At 35.6% G+C, this 23,367-nt stretch overlaps 1 protein-coding gene across 3 annotated transcripts in view; it reads right to left on the reverse strand.

Moving 5' to 3' along the window:
• LOC123554180 (signal peptidase complex subunit 2-like) overlaps positions 1–23,367 on the reverse strand; it is a 44,703-nt gene that overhangs the window by 16,754 nt on the left and 4,582 nt on the right. Inside the window, exon 3 of one of the 3 annotated variants that reach the window (XM_045344137.2) lies at positions 2,010–2,039. The exons of the other annotated variants lie outside the window; for them this stretch is intronic. Within the exon in view, the coding sequence (XP_045200072.2) occupies positions 2,010–2,039 (30 nt within the window). The remainder of the gene's footprint in view (positions 1–2,009; positions 2,040–23,367) is intronic. 3 annotated transcript variants of the gene reach the window in all.

The raw sequence follows: 23,367 nt of genomic DNA on the forward strand, positions 1-23,367 counted from the left end.
ATAAAATCTAAATGTTTACATGTATATCATTATGACAACATAATTCAAAGACATCTAAAATCAGGAGAAATTACTGGATGTAAACTTATCATGTAACAACACAAAACATTAAATTGTGTTCATAAGGTAATGGTCCTTAGGCAATCAGCAATGCAAATATGTAATTAATTCTGTGATTTTGGCATTTCCCGGCTAGTATTGTAAGTTTAAACAGGTTACTTTTAAATTGACCAATCGCCAAACGTCCATTCGCTCCGCCTCTCAGGTCACGTGGTATGGAAATGCAAAACCTTCGACAAAGAAGCTTCAAAATGACGGATACGATAGTGCTGAAGTGATGTCCTTTACGATGCTGGCTAATATTTCTTTACTTACAAAAGATCATTATAACTAATAAGTTTGCATATTGTATTTTCGTATATTTCTCAAATTCTTATCTGAACTTCTATACTGTATTTTTGTATGTCCTCAAATACTACACTTCATTTCAACTATATAACGTTTTCAAATGTAAACCAGAAAATATTATAAAAGTGCTACATATTTAACACAATATGAACTTATTGAACAAATTTACGTGAGGATTAGTATACTTTCTGTCACTTTATTAACATTTTGTTAAATATTCTAAATTCTTGATATCATTTATTTATTCATTCAACTTTACTTGTGTTAATTCATTTAGGGTATGCAAACGGCTTCTCTTTTGTGGCTATTAAACTGAAATTAAAGAGGTGGCATTAATACTTATTTTTTTAAAAACTAGCTAGTACGTTTTATTTATAGGGGGTGGGTATGGGCACCCGAACAGTCACTGGTATTCCAGCAGGATTCACCCAAGTCCGAGGCTGTGCCCAGTTTGGGGATTCTTGTGCAATTTCATTATGAAGACATTTATTTTAGAATTCTTCAACATTTCAAACCTTCATCTATATTTGAAAACCTCAGTGGTATTTACTTTATCAATAACAGTCTTTTTAAATGTCTAAAAGCGTAAATCTTCATTATGTCTTGTATAGGTAGGGCAGTACTTAAAGATGTTCGAAAAAAAATGAAACACTAAATTTCTGACTTAAAAAAAGGGTTGCCGACCCAATCAGTTCTCTTTATCTGGCCATATAACGCTACTAGCGGTTGAACATACAAACATGTACTTGTTCATTCACAAAATAAGTACCTTAATTAATTTGGAAATCAGTAATTACCCGGTATATGTTTCAGCTTTATTAATTCATTACAGATCTTTTGTAAATATTCGCACTAATTTATTTTTGTCTTCGCCAAGTAGCTGTTAATTTTGAGTGTACAGTTCACTTTTTATTATATAATATGGTATAAATACATTGAATGTGGTGCTACATTTTAATAACTTTTAAATTTGATGTAAGATTTAAGGTCTCGAGTTTATTCATCTTCAGCCGACATACTAGGTGCTTTTTATTGTAAAAAGGCCAAAGTTTGCATGTGGCTGGAGACTCCTTTTGGTAAAGGGAAAGAAATAACTTGCACAACTCGAACTTCACTTCCACAGTTTAGCAATAAAACAGAGTTTTAACAAGATTTTAAAGATAGATGCTTAACTTATCTACTAACCTCGACAACCAGCTTGTCGAAGGAAAATGGCGGCAATAAGTGCTAAACACGTGTGTGTTAAATATCATTATCTGGTTGGATCATAGAAAAGTTTGATTGACAGGCGGCGACTGGTCAATTATATTAAATACCACAGAATCACTGTTAATGTCCGACAGAAATTTTATACCAAATCTGATTGGTCCAAGTCCTAAACACCTGAAAAGAGTCTCACATACAACCTAAACCAAGATGATTACATGACTTTTAAAGTGTGGTACTGAAAGCAGAAAAATCCTGCAGATCTGCGCAAATTGCTGTTTCGCTTAAAACAACATATTACGGTATACACGGTATAACACATTTTCTATAATTGTGAATATTGACAAGCACCAAATTCATTGCAAGATTAATATATCCATCTCCCTTGTAAATACCCCTAGGTCTGATCCTGAATCCATTATATCCTGCAATGTTAACAATATATGTATGCTTACATTTCTTTATTTACAACATAATTACAGTTGCACTATAAAACAGGTAATCCTGATTACTGTAATACAGAATGGAAAAAAAATTGAAATTTTGTCTAATTCTGATTCTTTGTCTTCAAATGGCATCCTGTGTACATATAAATGTCTTTATGCATGATGTTCCAATTTATAAGTAAATGAAATATACAATGCCAGATATATGTATAAACTGCAACATATTCATCATGATGAAAATACATTCTCTTGTATGATTTTTAATATAATTTATGGTGTAATATCATTTCACCAATTCTGACTTATTCTTATTACAGTTATAAGTACCTTTACAAGTCTTGCATATCCGTGTTCAACAAAAAAACAACACAATGTGGCAAGCAAGAGCTGTGGGAGGATAGCAATGCTTGCCTTGTCATTTGAATGAATGTAAAAGTAGAAATTAATATTTTAATACAATTTTGTATGCAAATCAGAGTTTTGTGACCTGCACAAAGCATGTCAGCTTATCATGGCAGACAAGTGTGTGAAGTCTGAAACGGGGCATAATTTCATAAAAGTGCAAGGAAGAGTTATGAAGCCTGTAAACTGCATGTCCGATCATCATAGTGAACAAGTGTGTGAAGTTTCAATCCATTCCCATTAGTGGGAATTGAGACACCAGCTTAAATTCCAAAACTTAAACAAGAGGACCATGATGGTCCTGAATCGCTCACCTCTTCCCACATGATCCAGTTTTGAGTATGACGTCGTTTTTTCTATTATTTGACATAGTGACCTAGTTTTTGAGCTCATGTGACCCAGTTTTGAACTTGACCTAGATATTATCAAGATAAAAATTCTGACCAATTTTCATGAAGATCCATTGAAAAATATGGTCTCTAGAGAGGACACAAGGTTTTTCTATTATTTGATCTATTGACCTAGTTTTTTAAAGCACTTGACCCAGATTCAAACTTGACCTAGATATCATCAAGGTGAACATTCTGACCAATTTTCATGAAGATCCATTCAAGGGTATGGCCTCTAGAGAGGTCACAAGGTTTTTCTATTTCAAGACCTACTGACCTAGTTTTTGATTGCAGTTGACCCAGTTTCAAACTTGACCTAGATATCATCAAGATAAACATTCAGACCAACTTTAATAAAGATCCCATGAAAAATATGGCCTATAGAGAGGTCACAAGGTTTTTTCATTATTTGACCTACTGACCTACTTTTTCATAGCACGTGACCAATTTTCGAACTTAACCTAGATATCATCAAGATGAACATTCTGACCAATTTTTATGGAGATCCATTGAAAAGTATGGCCTCTAGAGAGGTCACAAGGTTTTTCTATTTTTTGACCTACTGACTTAGTTTTTGACCGCACATGACCTTGTTTCGAACTTGACCTAGATATCATCAAGATGAACATTCAGACCAACTTTCATGAAGATCCATTGAAAAATATGGCCTTTAGAGAGGTCACAAGGTTTTTCTATTATTTGACCTACTGACCTAGTTTTTGAAGGCACGTGATCCAATTTCAAACTTGACCTAGATATCATCAAGGTGAACACTCAGACCAATTTTCATGAAGATTTCATGAAATATATGGCCTCTAGAGAGGTCACAAGGTTTTTCTATTTTTAGACCTACTGACCTAGTTTTTGACCGCACGTGACCCAGTTTCAAACTTGACCTAGATAACATCAAGACGAACATTCAGACCAACTTTCATACAGATCCCATGAAAAATATGGCCTTTAGAGAGGTCACAAGGTTTTTCTATTATTTGACCTACTGACCTAGTTTTTGATCGCACGTGACCCAGTTTCGAACATGACCTAGACATTATCAAGGTGAACATTCTGACCAATTTTCATGAAGATCTTGTGAAATATATGGCCTCTAGAAAGGTCACAAGGTTTTTCTATTTTTAGACCTACTGACCTAGTTTTTGACCGCACGTGACCCAGTTCCAAACTTGACCTAAATATCATCAAGATGAACATTCTGACCAATTTTCATGAAGATCTTGTGAAATATATGGCCTCTAGAGAGGTCACAACGTTTTTCTATTTTTAGACCTACTGACCTAGTTTTTGAAGGCACATGACCCAGTTTCGAATTTGACCTAGATATCATCAAGGTGAACATTCTGACCAATTTTCATGAAGATTTTGTGAAATATATGGCCTCTAGAGAGGTCACAAGGTTTTTCTATTTTTAGACCTACTGACCTAGTTTTTGACCGCATGTGACCCAGTTTCGAACTTGACCTAGATATCATCAAGGTGAACATTCTCACCAATTTTCATGAAGATTCATTTAAAGTTATGGCCTCTAGAGAGGTCACAAGGTTTCTCTATTTTTAGACCTACTGACCTAGTTTTTGATGGCACGTGACCCAGTTTCGAACTTGACCTATAATTTACCAAGATGAACATTCTGACCCATTTTCATAAAGATCCCATGAAAAATGTGTCCTCTATAGATGTCACAAGCAAAAGTTTACGCACGCACGGACGGACGCACAGACGTTCTTGACCTACTGACCTAGTTTTTGACGGCACGTGACCCACTTTCGAACTTGACCTAGATATCATCAAGATGAACATTCAGACCAACTTTCATACAGATCCCATGAAAAATATGGCCTCTAGAGAGGTCACAAGGTTTTTCTATTATTTGACCTACTGACCTAAGGTTTGAAGGCACGTGACCCAATTTCGAACTTGACCTAGATATCATCAAGGTGAACATTCTGACCAATTTCATGAAGATCTCTTGAAATATATGGCCTCTAGAGAGGTCACAAGGTTTTTCTATTTTTAGACCTACTGACCTAGTTTTTGACCGAACGTGAACCAGTTTCGAACTTGGCCTAGATATCATCAAGATCAACATTCAGACCAACTTTCATATAGATCCCATGAAAAATATGGCCTTTAGAGAGGTCACAAGGTTTTTCTATTATTTGACCTGCTGACCTAGTTTTTGATTGCATGTGACCAAGTTTCAAACTTGACCTAGATATCATCAAGGTGAACGTTCTGACCAATTTTCATGAAGATCTTGTGAAATATATGGCCTCTAGAGAGGTCACAAGGTCTTTCTATTTTTAGACCTACTGACCTAGTTTTTGACCGCACGTGACCCAGTTCCAAACTTGACCTAGATATCATCAAGATGAACATTCTGAACAATTTTCATGAAGATCTTGTGAAATATATGGCCTCTAGAGAGGTCACAAGGTTTTTATTTTTAGACCTACTGACCTAGTTTTTGAAGGCAAGTGACCCAGTTTGGAACTTGACCTAGATATCATCAAGATGAACATTCTGACCAACTTTCATAAAGATCCCATGAAAAATGTGACCTCTAGAGGGGTCACAAGCAAAAGTTTACAGACGGACGGACGGACGATGGACGACGGACACTGCGCGATCACAAAAGCTCACCTTGTCACTTTGTGACAGGTGAGCTAAAAAAAAAGAAAAGAAGAGGCCTATTTTGTAAAACAAGATAAAACAGAGTTATGGGACCTGTGCAATGTAAGTCAATTTATCACAGTGAATGAGTGACTGAAGTTTCAATCCATTCCCAAATGTGGTTACTGAGATACCAGCTTGTGTGCAAATCCTAACTAAACTGGACCACTGACGCACAGGTGAGTGCAACAGCACTTTGACTACCTATTCTTCGAATAGTCAAACTAAAAATTGTTTAAGTATACTTCATACATATTGACTGAAATGTGTTCTAACATATAATTCATTATATTTTTTATGTAAATTTGGAATAAATTAAGTCCATGAGTTAACCTTAAGAAATGATTTGAAGCTCTATGTATTCCATGTAAAAGTAACAGACAGAGTCACACAAAAGGCCAGCACATGTAAGAGCTTACGAGATTATAGTGCTTCGCAATTCAAAGTGGTAAAACCCTTTCAAGCTTATCTTCAAACAAGAGCTGTCCGTAAGACAGCCAAGCTCGACTATTCGAAATATTGTCCCAGAGGCAGGAAAATATTACCTAAAAAGGTTAAATATCAAAAGAGTTTTAAGTTCAAAAGGGGGAATAATTTGACCAAAATGCATATCAGTTATGGGACTTGCTGCTATGAACTAGTTTTATAACCCCTAAGGCACATGTGAAGTTTCAATTCAATATCTTCATTAGTTTTGGAGACAGAAACTCGCATGTAAAACTTTAACCAGAATTTTCAAAGTCCAAAAGGGGGCATAATTTGCCCAAAATACATGCCAGAGTTATGGAACTTGATCCAGTGAGGTTAGTAATTGATCTTGAAAAAGAAAAAATAAGTTTCAAATCTACCGTATATGCCTTTTAGTAATAGCTGTATGTACTTGCACGCAAAACTTTAACCAGAATTTGCTAAGTCCAAAAGGGGGCATAATTTGGCCAAAATGAAGGTCAGAGTTATGGGACTTGCTGCTATCAACTAGTTTTATAACCCCGAAGACACGTGAAGTTTCAAATCAATATCTGCATTAGTTTTGGAGATAATAACTTGCATGTAAAACTTTAACCAAAATTTTCTAAGTCTAAAAGCTTAAGGGGGCATAATTTGCTCAAAAAACATGTCAGAGTTATGGAACTTGACCCAGTGAGGTTGGTAATTGATCTAGAAAAAGAAAAAAAAAGTTTCAAATCTATATGCCTTTTAGAAATAGCTGTATGTACTTGCACGCAAAACTAACCAGAATTTTCTAAGTCCAAAAGGGGGCATAATTTGGCCAAAATGAAGGTCAGAGTTATGGGACTTGCTGCTATCAACTAGTTTTATAACCCCGAAGACACATGTGAAGTTTCAAATCAATATCTGCATTAGTTTTGGAGATAATAACTTGCATGTAAAATTTTAACCAAAATTTTCTAAGTCTAAAAGGGGGCATAATTTGCTCAAAATACATGTCAGAGTTATGGGTCTTGACCCAGTGAGGTTGGTAATTGATCTAGAAAAAGAAAAAATAAGTTTCAAATCTATATGCCTTTTAGAAATAGCTGTATGTACTTGCACGCAAAAACTTAACCAAGGTGTGACGCCGATGCCAACGCCAGGGTGAGTAGAATAGCTAGACTATTCTTTGAATAGTCGAGCTAAAAAGGTCCTTTGAGTAAGGCTAAACAAAACTAGACAAAGTTTTTTTTCAGGGTTTAACACTGTTTTTCAACAGAAATACAGTTATGTAATGGCGGACAGTTAACTTATTAACCAGTGTTCCTGGACTCCGTAGCAGTACAAACTTGTTCTATATAAGTAACTGCCAACAAGTGGAAGACAAGTGATTTCAGACACAATGTCTTTTATCAAATCGTCACGGAGAACATTTGCCCCACTCCTGGATCGAACTAATGACCCTGTGTTCCGCAAGACCTGGCTCTCCCTATTGAGCTAGGCAGACAGGTGCTTTAAAGCTTTTATATTCCATGTGAGACTAAAAGACTAAACAGTCTTAAATTCTTTGGCCTTGTGAATGGGATATTTAAAGTTACCACATAACTATATTGTTTGAGTGACCACATAAAGCAATAGTAGCAAACAATATTTTTGACATGTTGGCACATTGCATATTAATTTAATTTATGATCTAACAGAATCCAAGGGTATGATAATCCTGTAAATATTATGTTATCATACGCTCTGTCATGGGTACTTCATAATTATATATCTGATCAACCTTCTTGCAACATTTTGGCACTTTCTTTCCTTCATCTCTGACGACAATGTGTAAGCACTATATAAATTATGCGTAAAAAGGCTACTGATGCAATAGACAAAGCATCAAAACATTACTTCATGCATTACTTCACATAAGCTTGAGTATTTTACTGTTGGCATAAAATATGAAAAATCAACTTCCTTATTTTTCCCACTTGAAAGAATAATAGTTGTGTATATTACATGTATAAAACTAATAAAGAGTACACTTCTACAGCTACAGGTTACAAGCGGAGCCATTTTAAATCTATATATATTTTTTTTATTTTTTATTTTCATACACTAAAATTTACATTATAATATAAGGGTGCAGATGGGAATATCCGACTTGAGGGTAATGTTTCAGTGGTACCAAGGCTCTGCCCACTTACCAAGTAATCAGTTGCCAGAGAGCCAGATATTCCCATAAACGGGAAGTACATCATGATGTAATAAGTTCTGGTTATGTTTTATCATCTGCAGTGAAACATTCGGGTGAAACACAATATAGGGAGCATTTAGAATATCACATTGTTATACATGGTTTTCATAAATTTCCTAACCCTTTATTGCAATTTAACATTTACACTTCATAACACTAAATATGAAGAAGTTCTGTGCCAAATTTTATTGATCTAGCTCAAATAGTTTTCAAGCAGTGGCAAAAAACGCATCTAGAAAAAGTCATTTTTGAAGCGTTATGTTGTTGCACTTAAAATTTTCCATATTTTTCAAATAAAATAATGGTATGATATTATATATTTCCATGTAAATGTGTGTTATCAGCATAAAGACAATTTTTAAGGATTATTTTGGTGTTGGATTTGTTATGAGTGGATGAAAATTGTTGAAGCTGTCGAGAAAAATGTGAAATGGGTAAGATGATATGCAGTTTTTCACTGAAATTCCTTCCTTTTGTTATAATGAATAATTGCAATGTTAACATTATTTTTTCTTTAAGATTTTGGTCCAGAATCATTTCTCTGTTGTAATAGTACTTAAAGAAAAAAAATCAAAATCATGCATTTCTGAAATTTAATTGTATGAATTTTTGAAACTGAAAATCAGATTTTTATGAAAAGTTGTAGAGTCCGTAACCAATTGTATTTTGTAGATTTGTAAGATATTATGAGAGTCTTTACTGATTTTTTCTTATCAAATTTAACTTTTGACATTAAATTTTTATGCTATTTCCTTTATCGTTAAGTACATTTTTGCTGTAGCACCACTAATATGGTTACGGACACTACAAAAACCCTGTAGTGTCCGTAACCTGTCTTTCAATGGTGTAAATAAACATTTTTTTAAATTTTATTTATAGTTATTCTTATGAAAGTAATAACTGATTTCATAAGTTAATTAATCAACTTTATTTTTCATCAGCTTGTTGATGTTGCAACCACATTGGAAAACCCTTATTGTGGCATCTTTATAAACAGCATCATTTTCTGTTGCTGCAGCATGAAATGGAAAGATGTCATAGCAAACATGGAAGCGACGAGAGATAAAGAATCACTATTTTTTTCAATATGGAAGGTTCACTGATGATAAATTTAACAAAGTCTATGAATAATTTCACTACAAAAGGTAAATTTTGTCTATTTAATAATGCTACTTGAAACTGTAGTGTCCGTAACCAGAGCTGAAAAAATTAAATCTTGCATCTTTTTACAGAAAAATGAAAAATTATCATTTTAAAGTTTATTATTATTGAGAAAAAACAAATATATGTATTTGTTGACAAATATTTTCAGATATAAAAATATAGATACAGTTCAAAAGTGCTAAAAATCATGTTTATCATCTAAATTGCACAGATTTATATTAAAAATGTAAAGATGTGATAATGATAATTAACTGTTATTCACTAAGACAAATTTCTTCAGGAGCATCATTGTTAAGATAATTCAAATTCATGTAGCTTACAATAATGTTTCTTTTCAAAATGTTTCAGCGGGACGGTGTTATCTGGTTACGGACACTACAGAAATTAAAACAGTGTAAACAAGTGAATGAAGTATTGCCATGCAATACAAAGTCCCCTACTGGAAGGCACCTAATTTTTTCTACTGCAGTATAACATAATGAACTGATATCTGTCAATGATGTATAAACAATATTCTACTACATATACAATATGTTATAACATTATAACAACACACTTGGATTAAAATGTGCATATATAAAAACCCACAGTTGTTTTCATATTGAATTTTTTTGGCTGATTATAAAAATGTTATCATGTAAGTTATTTATAGTAACAACAAAGGGAAATTAATCTTTAAAAAAAAAAAAAAAAAAAAAAAAAAAAAAAAATTAATAATATAAGTCCACAAGAAACTCTTTACCAGGTAGAGATAGGTCAAAATACACCTAAAAATTGGATGTAACATGCATGCTGTACCACAGAAAAGTGGTCTCGATTTTTCTCTACTGCCAGTAATAAAAAGTTACAATAAAATCTATTTATAGTAACAACAAAGGGATGTAATTCTAAAAACAAGGGTGCCTCATGGTGGTGAACATTTGGTCCAAGTTACATCAAAATCCCTCCATGCATGAAGAAGAAATGTTCCATACAAAGTCATTCTTGAATTTGACCTTTGACTTCTAAATATGACCTTGACCTTAGACCTAGGGACCTGGTTCTTGCGCATGACATGTTGTCTCATCCAGGGGAATATCTGTGCCAACTGATATCTAAATCCTGCTTTGCATGACAAAGTTATAGACCGGACAGGAAAAAAATCCTCTTGACCTTTGATCTCAAAGTGTGACCTTGACCTTTAAGCTAGGGTACTGGGTGTTGCGCATGACATGTCGTCTCATCATGGGAAACATTTGTGCCAAGTAATATTAAAATCCCTTCATGGATGGCAGAGTTATGGACGGGACAGGAAAAAAACTCTGTTGACCTTTGACCCCCAATTGTGACCTTGACCTTTGAGCTAGGGGTCCGGGATTTGCGCATGACACGTCGTCTCATCATGGGGAACACTTGTGCTAAGTAATATTAAAATCCCTTAATGAATGTCAGAGTTATGGACCGGACACGAAACAGACCCTGTTCATGCTATGTTAACATTTGACTGCTAAGTGTGACCTTGACCTTTGAGCTAGGGGTCTGAAAGTTGTGCATGACATATCGTCTTATTATGAGGTACATTTGTGCCAAGTAATATTAAAATCCCTTCATAGATGGGAGAGTTATGGACCGGACAGGAAAAACACCTTGTTGACCTTTGACCTCCAATTGTGACCTTGACCTTTAAGCTAGGGGTCCAGGTTTTGCGCATGACACGTCGTCTCCTCATGGGGAACATTTGTGCCAGGTAATATTAAAATCTCTTCATGGATGGGAGAGTTATGGACCGGACAGGAAAAAAGCCCTGTTGACCTTTGACCTCTAATTGTGACCTTGACCTTTGAGCTAGGGGTCTGGGATTTGCGCACGACACATCATCTCATCATGGGGAACATTTGTGCCAAGTAATACTAAAATCCCTTCAAGGATGGGAGAGTTGTGGACCGGACAGGAAAAAAGCCCTGTTGACCTTTGACCTCCTATTGTGGCCTTGACCTTTGAGCTAGGGGTCTGGGTTTTGCGCATGACACGTCGTCTCATCATGGGGAACATTTGTGCCAAGTAATATTAAAATCCCTTCATGGATGACAGAGTTATGGACCGGACACGAAATTGCGGACGGACGGAATGACGGAATGACGGAAAAGAGCATTCCTATAGTCCCCAAAACTGGTTTTCAACCAGTAGGGGACTAAAAAAACCCCACAGTATTACTGAAATTTCTGTTTAAATTATTATACAACTTATAGTTCAAGTGAATAAATCTTTACGAGTATTAATGATTAAAAGTAATATCTAAAAACTTGCAAATGAAAGAAAAATCTCTTCAAGAAGTACAAAGTACAAACCATGTGATGACAGGTACATGTATATTCATTTAGATGAGATTTTATATTTATGTGATGGGCAAATAGTGTTCTATGTATGTCTGTCTGTCAGTTCATTCAAAACCTTGTGTGTCAAACTCCTCCCACCATTAGACTGCTCTGCTTCAAACTTTCATAGATGAACAGCCTTGATGTGTAGATAACCATAAAAGAAGGAATTTCTCAGTGACTATTTCAACCACAGTCATGATACTATGATGTTTTTACATAGAAATATTGAATAAATCTAGAAAAATCTTGTGTGTCCGACTCCTCCCACACTATTCGCCTGATTTGATTCAAACTTTTCAAAGATGAACAAGCTCAAGATGTGTATATTACAATAAAGCAAGGAATTTTTTCCTGTGACTATTTTACTACAGTTATGGCCCTTTGATAGTTTCTGTTTTAATCATAAGGAATATAGAGAAACAGTTTTATGTGTCCAACTCTTCCAACACTAGTAGCCTGATTTGTTTCAGACTTTCACAGATGAACAAGCTTGATGTGCAGATGACCGTAAAGGGAGAAATTCTTTCTGTGACTGTTTTTACTTTAGTTATGGCCCTTTGATAATTTTTGCTATATGGAATGTAGTATGATAGGGGAAAATCCTGTGTGTCCAACGATTCCCAAACTTTTAGCCTGATTTGCTTCAAACTTCAACAGATGAACAAGCTTTATGTGCAGATGACCATAGGGGAAGGAATCTTCTCTGAGTATATTTTTACTGGCAGCAGCTATGATCATTTTTGCTTTATAGAGAATGGCACAGTATGTGTGCGCATCTGTGTCGTATGGTTATAATATCTAGTTTTATATTGCAATTTAATTGCTTTATACGTATGTAGAAGTATTTCTGATTCACTGTGCATTTGTGATTCAGATATAGAGTTTTGATCTGATGAGGCAGCTGCAGTGCTGAAACTTAAAAGGCACCAAAATGCTGAATAGGTTAGAAGAGGTTAAATGGCAAGAAAGGCAGAAACTCAATCCAGGCCAATGTGAAAATTAAAAGAACAAGAGGACCATGATGGTCCTGAATCGCTCACCTCTTCCCACATGACCCAGTTTTGAGTATGACGTCGTTTTTCCTATTATTTGACATAGTGACTTAGTTTTTGAGCTCATGTGACCCAGTTTTGAACTTGACCTAGATATTATCAAGATAAAAATTCTGATTAATTTTCATGAAGATCCATTGAAAAATATGGTCTCTAGAGAGGTCACAAGGTTTTTCTATTATTTGACCTATTGACCTAGTTTTCAAAGGTATGTGACCCTGTTTTGAACTTTACCTAGATATCATCAAGGTGAACATTCTCACCAATTTTCATGAAGATCTCATGAAAAATATGGCCTCTAGAGTGGTCACAAGGTTTTTCTATTTTTATACCTACTGGCCTAAATTTTGACCGCACATGACCCAGTTTCGAAATGGATCTAGATATCATCAAGGTGAACATTCAGATCAATTTTCATGAAGATCCATTGAAAAATATGGCCTCTAGAGAAGTCAAAAGATTTTAATAATTTTAGATCTACTGACCTAGTTTTTGACCGCAGCTGACCCAGTTTCAAACTTGACCTAGATATCATCAAGATGAACATTCAGACCAACTTTCATACAGATCCCATGAAAAGTATGGCCTCTAGAGAGGTCACAAGGTTTTTTTATTATTTGACCTACTGACCTAGTTTTTTAAGGCACGTGACCCAGTTTCAAATTTGACTTAGATATCATCAAGATGAACATTCTGACCAATCTTTATGGAGATCCATTCACAAGTATGGCTTCTAGAGAGGTCACAAGGTTTTTCTATTTTTAGACCTACTGACCTAGTTTTTGACCGCACATGACCCTGTTTCGAACTTGACCTAGATATCATCAAGATGAACATTCAGATCAATTTTCATACAGATCCCATGAAAAATATGGCCTTCAGAGAGGTCACAAGGTTTTTCTATTATTTGACCTACTGACCAAGTTTTTGAAGGCACGTGACCCACTTTCGAACCTGACCTAGATATCATCAAGATGAACATTCAGACCAACTTTCATACAGATCCCATGAAAAATATGGCCTCTAGAGAAGTCACAAGGTTTTTCTATTATTTGACCTACTGACCTAGTTTTTGATGGCACGTGACCCACTTTCAAACTTACCTAGATATCATCAAGGTGAACATTCTGACCAATTTTCATGAAGATCTCATGAAATATATGGCCTCTAGAGAGATCACAAGGTTTTTCTATTTTTAGACCTACTGACCTAGTTTTTGACCGCACGTGACCCAGTTTCAAACTTGACCTAGATATCATCAAGACGAACATTCAGACCAACTTTCATACATATCCCATGAAAAATATGGCCTTTAGAGAGGTCACAAGGTTTTTCTATTATTTGACCTACTGACCTAGTTTTTGATGGCACATAACCCAGTTTCGAACATGACCTAGATATCATCAAGGTGAATGTTCTGACCAATTTTCATGAAGATCTTGTGAAATATATGGCCTCTAGAGAGGTCACAAGGTTTTTCTATTTTTAGATCTACTGACCTAGTTTTTGAAGGCATGTGACCCAGTTTCAAACTTGACCTAGATATCATCAAGGTGAACATTCTGACCAATTTATATGAAGATCTTGTGAGATATATGGCCTCTAGAGAGGTCACAAGGTTTTTCTATTTTTAGACCTACTGACCTAGTTTTTGATGGCACGTGACCCAGTTTCGAACTTGACCTAGATATCATCAAGATGAACATTCTGACCAACTTTCATAAAGATCCCATGAAAAATGTGACCTCTAGAGTGGTCACAAGCAAAAGTTTACGGACGCACGCACGCACGAACGGACGACGGACACCGCGCGATCACAAAAGCTCACCTTGTCACTTTGTGACAGGTGAGCTAAAAATGTGAGAGAAAGAAAGGATTGTAGAATGAGACAGTGACAAGAAGTAGAGAAGAGTAACTCAAAACTAGATTTGTTAAGAAAGCAGAACTAATATCAAAAGCACATGATGAAGGAAAAAGAGTGGAAAGAAATTTTTGTGTCTGCACAAATAGGATCTGTCATAGGAGATAAGAGACAATTTGTTTCATTTATAGATGAAACTACTATGACTGATAATAGGGCTACATTTTCAACACCAAGACATCTGAAAATTTGAAAAAAAAAAGTTACAAAAAGATTATAGATATGTGTACTTTCGTTAGATAATTCATAGTGTAGTGTCCATGACCATGAACTTAATTTCTTTTTTCTGGTTAGTGACATTCTTGAGTAAAAAAGTGTGTTAGTTGTGTGATATGAATACAAAGTATTGATAATAATGTATCACTTAGAGAACTTAATATTGCTTATTAAGTTACAAGATTTCATGAAAACAGGAAGTTTTCAGATTTTGCTATTCTGTTTTCTTTTTCATTGGTTTTAATTTGGCAAGTTGTATATTTTTGTCTGAAGAATATCAAATTTAAATACACTTTCCATTCAGATATCATTTTAACATTATACCAAGTAATTCATGAGTGGGTTTAATGTTTTTAACATAATCTAATGCAAAACCATCTTGAGGCTTTTTTGTAGTGTCCATAACCAATTACTGGTATCTATCAATATTTAGGATTTTTTTGAAAATTAATCACTTTCCCTTTAATCCAAGTCATTTTGTTTCAACAAAGACAGAATTTGTGTTGATTTTTCATTAAGTTTTCATCATTAACACTAGGGCTGTCATTGATAGAAACGATATCGATGTATCAACGATATTTTTTGGTCGATCGATTATCGATTCCCATTTTCAAAAATCGATATTTTACAGAGAGAAAAAACTACCCAAATAAACACTCAGACCCTAAAAAACAACTAAAGTTCACATAGTTGTAAATTTGGATAAATGCAAAAAAAGGAGTGAAGGCAAAATAAAAATGAAAGATGTCATTAATTTTTATGTATTTCTTTTATTTCATAAATACAAATACAACACAATCAAACAGAAATATGGAAAGTAGGCAATAAAACTTAAAATAGCATTTACAGGAAGGTATATAGTATGCATATGAACAAATAGGTTGTTGATCTAACTTAATAATCAATATATCGATGTATCGTCGATATTTGTCTTCTGATATATCGGTATCGTCGATACGTCTAAGACCCAATCAATGACAGCCCTAATTAACACCGAAACTGAAGATGTCAGATGATTTGAAATATACATGTTTTTTTAGCAACAAAATAATATCCAACAATATGTTTCTTTTTTCAGTATCTATGCCTTTCCCAGTCCTATTTTTGCCTTGCATTATGTATTTCCATGTGTTTGTCCTACAAAACAGTAAAAAAAGTTCAAGTTTATCATAAATTTGAAGCTTTATTTTACAAAATGTACCACTTGTAGTGTCCGTAACCAGCAAAAATATGCATTTCATCAGCCTTTAAAAATTACATTTCCAATGCAAGTACCAGGAAACCACTTAAGTTGCTTATACTTCAAGTACACTACTACGTAGAAAAATACTTTTTTTGCCAAAATTAAGAACTTATTTTTTCACCTCCAAGTGCAACACTACTGTTCCCTATATTGTGCTTCACCCGATTACATATTTTCAAAAAAGAATGTTTATTTCATCGAGAAATATATGACAAGGAACAAACAGAAACTAGAAAATGCTTTTGTAAAAAAGCGCATGTCTCCCCCAATGCAAAGTCCTATAGGCAAGAAGTCAATAGGGGTCAGGAGCAAAAATCAAAGAGACACTGATGGTTGGCTGCAATAGGGATCATCTACTTGGCATGTCCAGTCATCCCGCTAAATTTCAACACTCTTGGCCTAGTGGTTGTCCAGTCACTGTTCAGGCTCCTGTGACCTTGACCTTTGATCAAGTGACCTCAAAATCAATAGGGGTCATCTACTCTGCATGTCCAATCATCCTATTAAGTTTCAACATTGTAGGTCAATTGGTTCTCAAGTTATTTCCAAAAAATGATTTTACATGAACAGGCCACTGTGACCTTGACCTTTAACAGACTGACCCCAAAATCAATAGGGGTCATCTACTCTGCATGTTCAATCATCCTATGAAGTTTCAACATTCTGGGTCAACTGGTTCTCAAGTTATTGATCAGAACTGGTTATCAATGTTCAGGCCCCTGTGACCTTGACCTTTAACGGAGTGGCCCCAAAAACAATAGGGGTCATTTACCCTGCATGAACAATCATCCTATGAAGTTTCAACATTCTGGGTCAAGAGGTTCTCAAGTTATTGATTGGAAATGGTTTTCCATGTTCAGGCCCCTGTGGCCTTGACCTTTAACAGAGTGACCCTATAATCGTTAGGGGTCATCTACTCTGCATGACCAATCATCCTATGAAGTTTCATCATTATGGGTCAAGTGGTTCTCAAGTTATTGACCGGAAATGGTTTTCAATGTTCAGGCCCCTGTGACCTTGACCTTTAACAGAGTGACCCCATAATCATTAGGGGTCATCTACTCTGCATGACCAATCATCCTATTAAGTTTCAACATTCTGGGTCAAGTGGTTCTCAAGTTATTGACCGGAAATTCTTTTCAATGTTCAGGCCCCTGTGACCTTGACCTTTAATGGAGTGACCCCAAAATCGATAGGGGTCATCTACTTTGCATGTACAATCATCCTATGAAGTTTCAACATTCTGGGTCAAGTGGTTCTCTAGTTATTGATCGGAAATGGTTTTCCATGTTCAGGCCCCTGTGACCTTGACCTTTGATGGAGTGACCCCAAAATCAATAGGGGTCAATTACTCTTTATGACTAATCATCCTATGAAGTTTCAACATTCTGGGTCAAGTGGTTCTCTAGTTATTGATCGGAAATGGTTTTCAATGTTCAGGCCCCTGTGACCTTGACCTTTGACGGAGTGACCCCAAAATCAATAGGGGTCATCTACTCTTCATGACCAATCATCCTATGAAGTTTCAACATTCTGGGTCAAGTGGTTCTCTAGTTATTGATCGGAAATGGTTTTCAATGTTCAGGCCCCTCTGACCTTGACCTTTGACGGAGTGACCCCAAAAAGAATAGGGGTCGTCTACTCCAGCAGCCCTACAACCCTATGAAGTTTGAAGGTTATAGGTCAAATGGTTCTCCAGTTATTGCTTGGAAATGAAGTGTGACGTACGGACGGACGGAAGGACGGACAGGGCAAAAACAATATGTCTCCTGGGGGAGACATAATTATCAAGGAACATTCTGTATTTGATTTTTTAAAAATGGGTAATTTCTGCATGAAACTACATGTACCATATAGATAGATGTAGTTCTTTATATGTCGTGTACTGCACGTGAGTCATCTTTCACCCCGGGATATAAGATGAAACACCAGTCCAGCATGATAAGTATGATAATATTGTTACTGCCTTTGGTATCGTATCCAAAATGGAAGGTGAGAAAGCGTAACTACTATCTCAAAACAAATCAAGAAATAATAAATGTTTTAATTTTAGATAAGATTTAAAATGGCTTAATTACACTGATATACATAAAACAGGTTCAGTAACTTTTGCTTGATTCACATTTATTACATTTAGAGATTTTTACATGGTAGTAGTTTAATAATATGTCATTCTTAAGCATGTTAAGGTGTCTGGGTCTGGCTGTAGCAACTTTTTAAAGAAATGTAACCTCATTTTCCTTTATAGTGAAAACAAGAGTGCAAGAATGTCACAATATACGCCCGTCACAGCAAATTTCTTTACTCTAGCACCTGTATTTGCAAATGGAATTTTAACTTTGTGGTTGTTTAGTAATAACTAAGTGTTTTGTTTTTCTAAGTCCACAAAAAAACTCCTTACCAGGTAGAGATACCTTAAAATACACCTAAAATTGGAAAGTAACATCTATGTTGTACCACAGAAAAGTGGTCTTGGTTTTTCCCTACGGTCAATTATAAAAAAGTTACAATATAAGTTATTTATAGTAACAACTAAGGGAAGTTAATCTTAAAAAAAAAAAAAAAAAAAAAAAAAAAATTGTAAGTCCTCACAAAAATCTTTACCAGGTAGAGACTGGTCAAAATACACCTCAAAATTGGATGTAGCATGCATATTGTACTACAGAAAAGTGGTCTCGATTTTTCCCTATGACTAGTAATGAAAAAGTTACAATATAAGCTATTTATAGTAACAACAAAGGGAAGTAATTCGAAAGAAGGAAACTGCGCATGACACTTCGTCTCATGATGGTGTATAATTGTGTCAAGTTACATCAAAATCCCTCATGCATGAAGAAGAAATGCTTCGGACAAAGTCATTCTTGTATCTGACCTTTGGCCTCTAAGTGTGACCTTGACCTTAGACCTAGGGACCTGGTTCTTGCGCATGACACTACGTCTCGTGGTGGTGAACATTTGTGCCAAGTTATATCAAAATCCCTCTATGCATGAAGAAGACATGCTCCGGACAAGGTTTTCATTCTTGTATCCTTTGACCTCTAAGTGTGACCTTGACCTTAGACCTAGAGACTGGTTCTTGCGCATGACACTCCGCCTCATGGTGGTGAACATTTGTGCCAAGTTATATCAAAATCCCTCTATGCATGAAGAAGAAATGCTCCGGACAAAGTTTTCATTCTTGTATCCTTTGACCTCTAAGTGTGACCTTGACCTTAGACCTAGGGACCTGGTTCTTGCGCATGACACTCCTTCTCATGATGATGAACAATTGTGCCAACTTTCATCAAAATCCCTCTATGCATGAAGAAGATATGCTCCGGACAAAGTCATTCTTGAATTTGACCTTTGACCTCTAAGTGTGACCTTGACCTTAGACCTAGGGACCTGGTTCTTGCGCATGACACTCCGTCTCATGATGGTGAACAACTGTGCCAAGTTTCATCAAAATCCCTTCATGCATGTAGAAGATATGCTCCGGACAAGGTCTGTGGACGCCGCCCGCCCGCCCGCCCGCCAGGGGCGTTCCCATAATACATCCCGTTTTTCAAACGGGCGTATAAAAAGGCTCTTGAAAAAATCTTCGTGTAACCTTCTGGGCCATGGAAATACTTCCAGAATGCTTCATAATTCAAACAAAGGACCTATCAACATGTATATTTGATATCTAATTCAAACTTCCTGTAGCAACATTAACAAGATTTAAATAATTTCCTATTACCACTATTTGCAATTTTTATAATTTAAACTAAATAGCAGTAAGTACAATTAAAATGTAAAATAAGTTACGGAGCATCATGTGAATCAAACATTTACTGAATGAACTAAAAATAAAACTCAAGGATTTTTGCAGAGTCTGAACTGCCATACTTACAACAACATTGCAAATTCATCAATATTTCTTGTAGAAAATTATTGAAGTATTTAATTTTCTGGTATGGGAACAAAGCCATACAAAAACTCAAAGGCATGCTTGAAAATAGTCATTTATACATTCTGTTAATTTCAAGTGGCAAATATGACCAAAGAATATATATTTTTTTAAATGCTACTACCAATTTCTAATTTGTTAATCAGTTTTCTACATTCTGATGTACAATCTGAAATTCATGGTACTTTATGCCACTTAGTACATGTATTAAACTATCTTTTACAATTTCAACTGATATACACAATTGCTTGAAGTTATGGCCTGAGACAACCTTAAATTTCATTTCTATAAGAAAAAGTGCGAAACATTCCTGCCATAAAAAAACAAGAGGGTCATGATGACCCTGAATCGCTCACCTGAGTAATATGAGCCACATGTTTAAAATGGCAAACTGATGGTAAAATATTAGAAAGTAGGTCAGTAGGTCATATTCATGGTCGCTGAAAGTTAGTTTTAAGATCGGTGTGCAAAACTGTACATGTTATCCAAATTTCAAGGCTGTATCTTAAAAACAAGAAAGTAGGTCAGTAGGTCAAGGTCACAGTAAGGTGACCCCTAATTGCTTGGTGTCATCAGGTAATTATAATTAAACAGTCTAGGAAATATGATCTGATAATTTTTCAAGTATTTATTCCTATATAACTCATGTAACAAGTGACCCCCAGGGTGGGGCCTCTTTTCACCACAGGGGAATAATTTGAATAATCTTGTTAGACATCCTCTAGGCAATGCTACATACCAAATATCAAAGGCCTAGGCCTTAAACTTTCAGACAAGACTTTTTTCCCTATATAAGTCTATGTTAAATTTGGGATCCCCAGGACAGGGCCTCTTTTCACGCCAGGATTATAATTTGAAAAATTTTGGTAGAGGACCTCAAGGCAATGCTACATACCAACTATCAAAGGCCTAGGTCTTGTGGTTTTAGACAAGAAGATTTTTAAAGTTTTTTCCTATATAAGTCGATGTAAAACTTGGGACCCCCTTGGGCAGGGCCTCTTTTCACCCAAGGAGCATAATTTAAACAATCTTCATAGAGGACCATTAGATGATGTCACATGCCAAATATCAAGGCTCTACACCTTGCGGTTTTGGACAAGAAGATTTTTAAAGTTTTTCCTTTTGGTTGCCATGGCAACCAGAGTTCTGCCTGGAATTCAATTCTTTGAACAATTTTGAAAGGGGACCATCCAAGGAACATTCCTGTGAAGATTGATGTAATTCTGTCCAGTGGTTTTCAAGATTTTTTTTAGAAAATGTTGACGGACGGACGACACACGACGGACATTGAGCGGTCACAAAAGCTCACCATGAGCCTTTGGCTCAGGTGAGCTAAAAATATATATTTAAAAAATTATTTTTTTTTGAAAATGCTGTCTGACAGAAGAAACTTCAAACATCTGTGGCATTTATTAAATAGGCATTACCTCTGACCAATTTAGCATTGTAATAAATTGTGCAGCAGGAAAATATTTATTCATGATACTGTAGATAAGGCAGAATTCCACATTGAGGCTTTTTTTTAGCAATTTCATGTTTAACTACCTAATTCACAGTGTAAAGAATTCTTGAAACTTGGGGATATGTTGCAAATTAATATAGGAGAATAAGCTGAATTTTTAATATTTGAGCTACGCCATGAGAAAACCAACACAGTGCATTTGCGACCAGCATGGATCCAGACCAGCCTGAGCATCCACACAGTCTGGTCAGGATCCATGCTGTTCGCTAATGGTTTCTCTAATTTCAATAAGCTTTAAAAGCAAACTGCATGGATCCTGACAGGGCTGCGCAGATGCGCAGGCTGGTCCGGATCTATGCTGGTTGCAAACGTATTATGTTGGTTTTCTTGTGGTGCGGCTCATTTGTGAATAATGCTATTTACTAATTCAGCTTATTCTATAATAAGTGACGAAGTCAACCATCACAAGTATTACCCAAATTACTGAACACATCGATGGTCCCAAAGCCATTTAATGCTAGACAAAGTTTTTTGGAAGAAAAAAATTGCATGTGTCCCCATGTTTTAACAAAAAAATTAAAAAGGCCTTATTTCAGGAAATAAGACTGTGGAAGTAAATGTTAAGAGGAACATTTCACATTTTGGAGAATCATATGCTGAAATTATGAACAGGGATATGTAGACATTTTGCATGAAAATCACAGGGCCATAACTCAGAGAACAACAGCTGTCTAATGATAGCATGCCTGACTATTTGAAGCCTTTCCATTTTATACAAAATGTACTAGCTTACATACAAAAGTTTTTGTAACTAACTAACTTGTACGACAGGGATATGGAACCCGGCTCAGAATAGACAATTCATGATGCTAAAGACTTAAGAAGAGCCTGAAAACATTGGGTACCATAGTTTCTGAGGTACCTGCTTACATGTACGTTCCAAACTTTTACTAAAATTGTCTTAAGTAAATTACGGGCAATATTTTGTTAACATATAAATCAAGAGCTATGAAACCTGTCACATGGTGTCAATTAATGATGCCAAAAATGTATGTTAGTATATAAAAACATACAGTAAAGTATTTTCTGGGTAACCAGTTCACATTTGGCCTCTAAGTGTGACCTTGACCTTAGACCTAGGGACCTGGTTCTTGCACATGACACTGTCTCATAATGGTGAACATTCATGCCAAGTTATATCAAAATCCCACCATGCATGAAGAAGAAATGCTTCAGACAAACTTCAATTTGACCGTTGACCTTCAACTTGACCTTTGAGACAGGAACATGGGGTTTGCACATGGCACTCTTTCTCACTGAGGTTAACATTCATGCCAAATATAAACAAGGTGGGTTCATGCATGTCAAAGTTATGGTCCTGACAAACTTCAATTTGACCTTTGACCTCCAACTGTGACCTTGACCTTTGAGATAGGAACATGGGGTTTGCACATGACACTCCTTCTCATTGAGGTAAACATTCATGCCAAATATAAGCTAGATTGGTCAATGCATGTCAAAGGTACGGTCCAGACAAAATCGGACGGACGGATGCACGCAATACACCGATCCACCAAAAGTGATGACTATCAAGCTCACCGCAAGCGGGCTCGACAATAAAAAATCAAGAGTTTAACTTATGTTACTTTGCCAATGAGGTTATCAAAAGACTTGTGCGCGGTCCATTTTCTACATAGATCAGACCATACACATCAGATTCTGTATTTATTAATACTGTTTAGAACTCACTTAATCGCTTTAGTTTAATTACTGATCTGGAAAAAAGGCATTATCTGCAGGTATACTAC

This window comes from Mercenaria mercenaria, chromosome 7, assembly GCF_021730395.1.
Source record: "Mercenaria mercenaria strain notata chromosome 7, MADL_Memer_1, whole genome shotgun sequence".
NCBI classification, from domain to species: domain Eukaryota; kingdom Metazoa; phylum Mollusca; class Bivalvia; order Venerida; family Veneridae; genus Mercenaria; species Mercenaria mercenaria.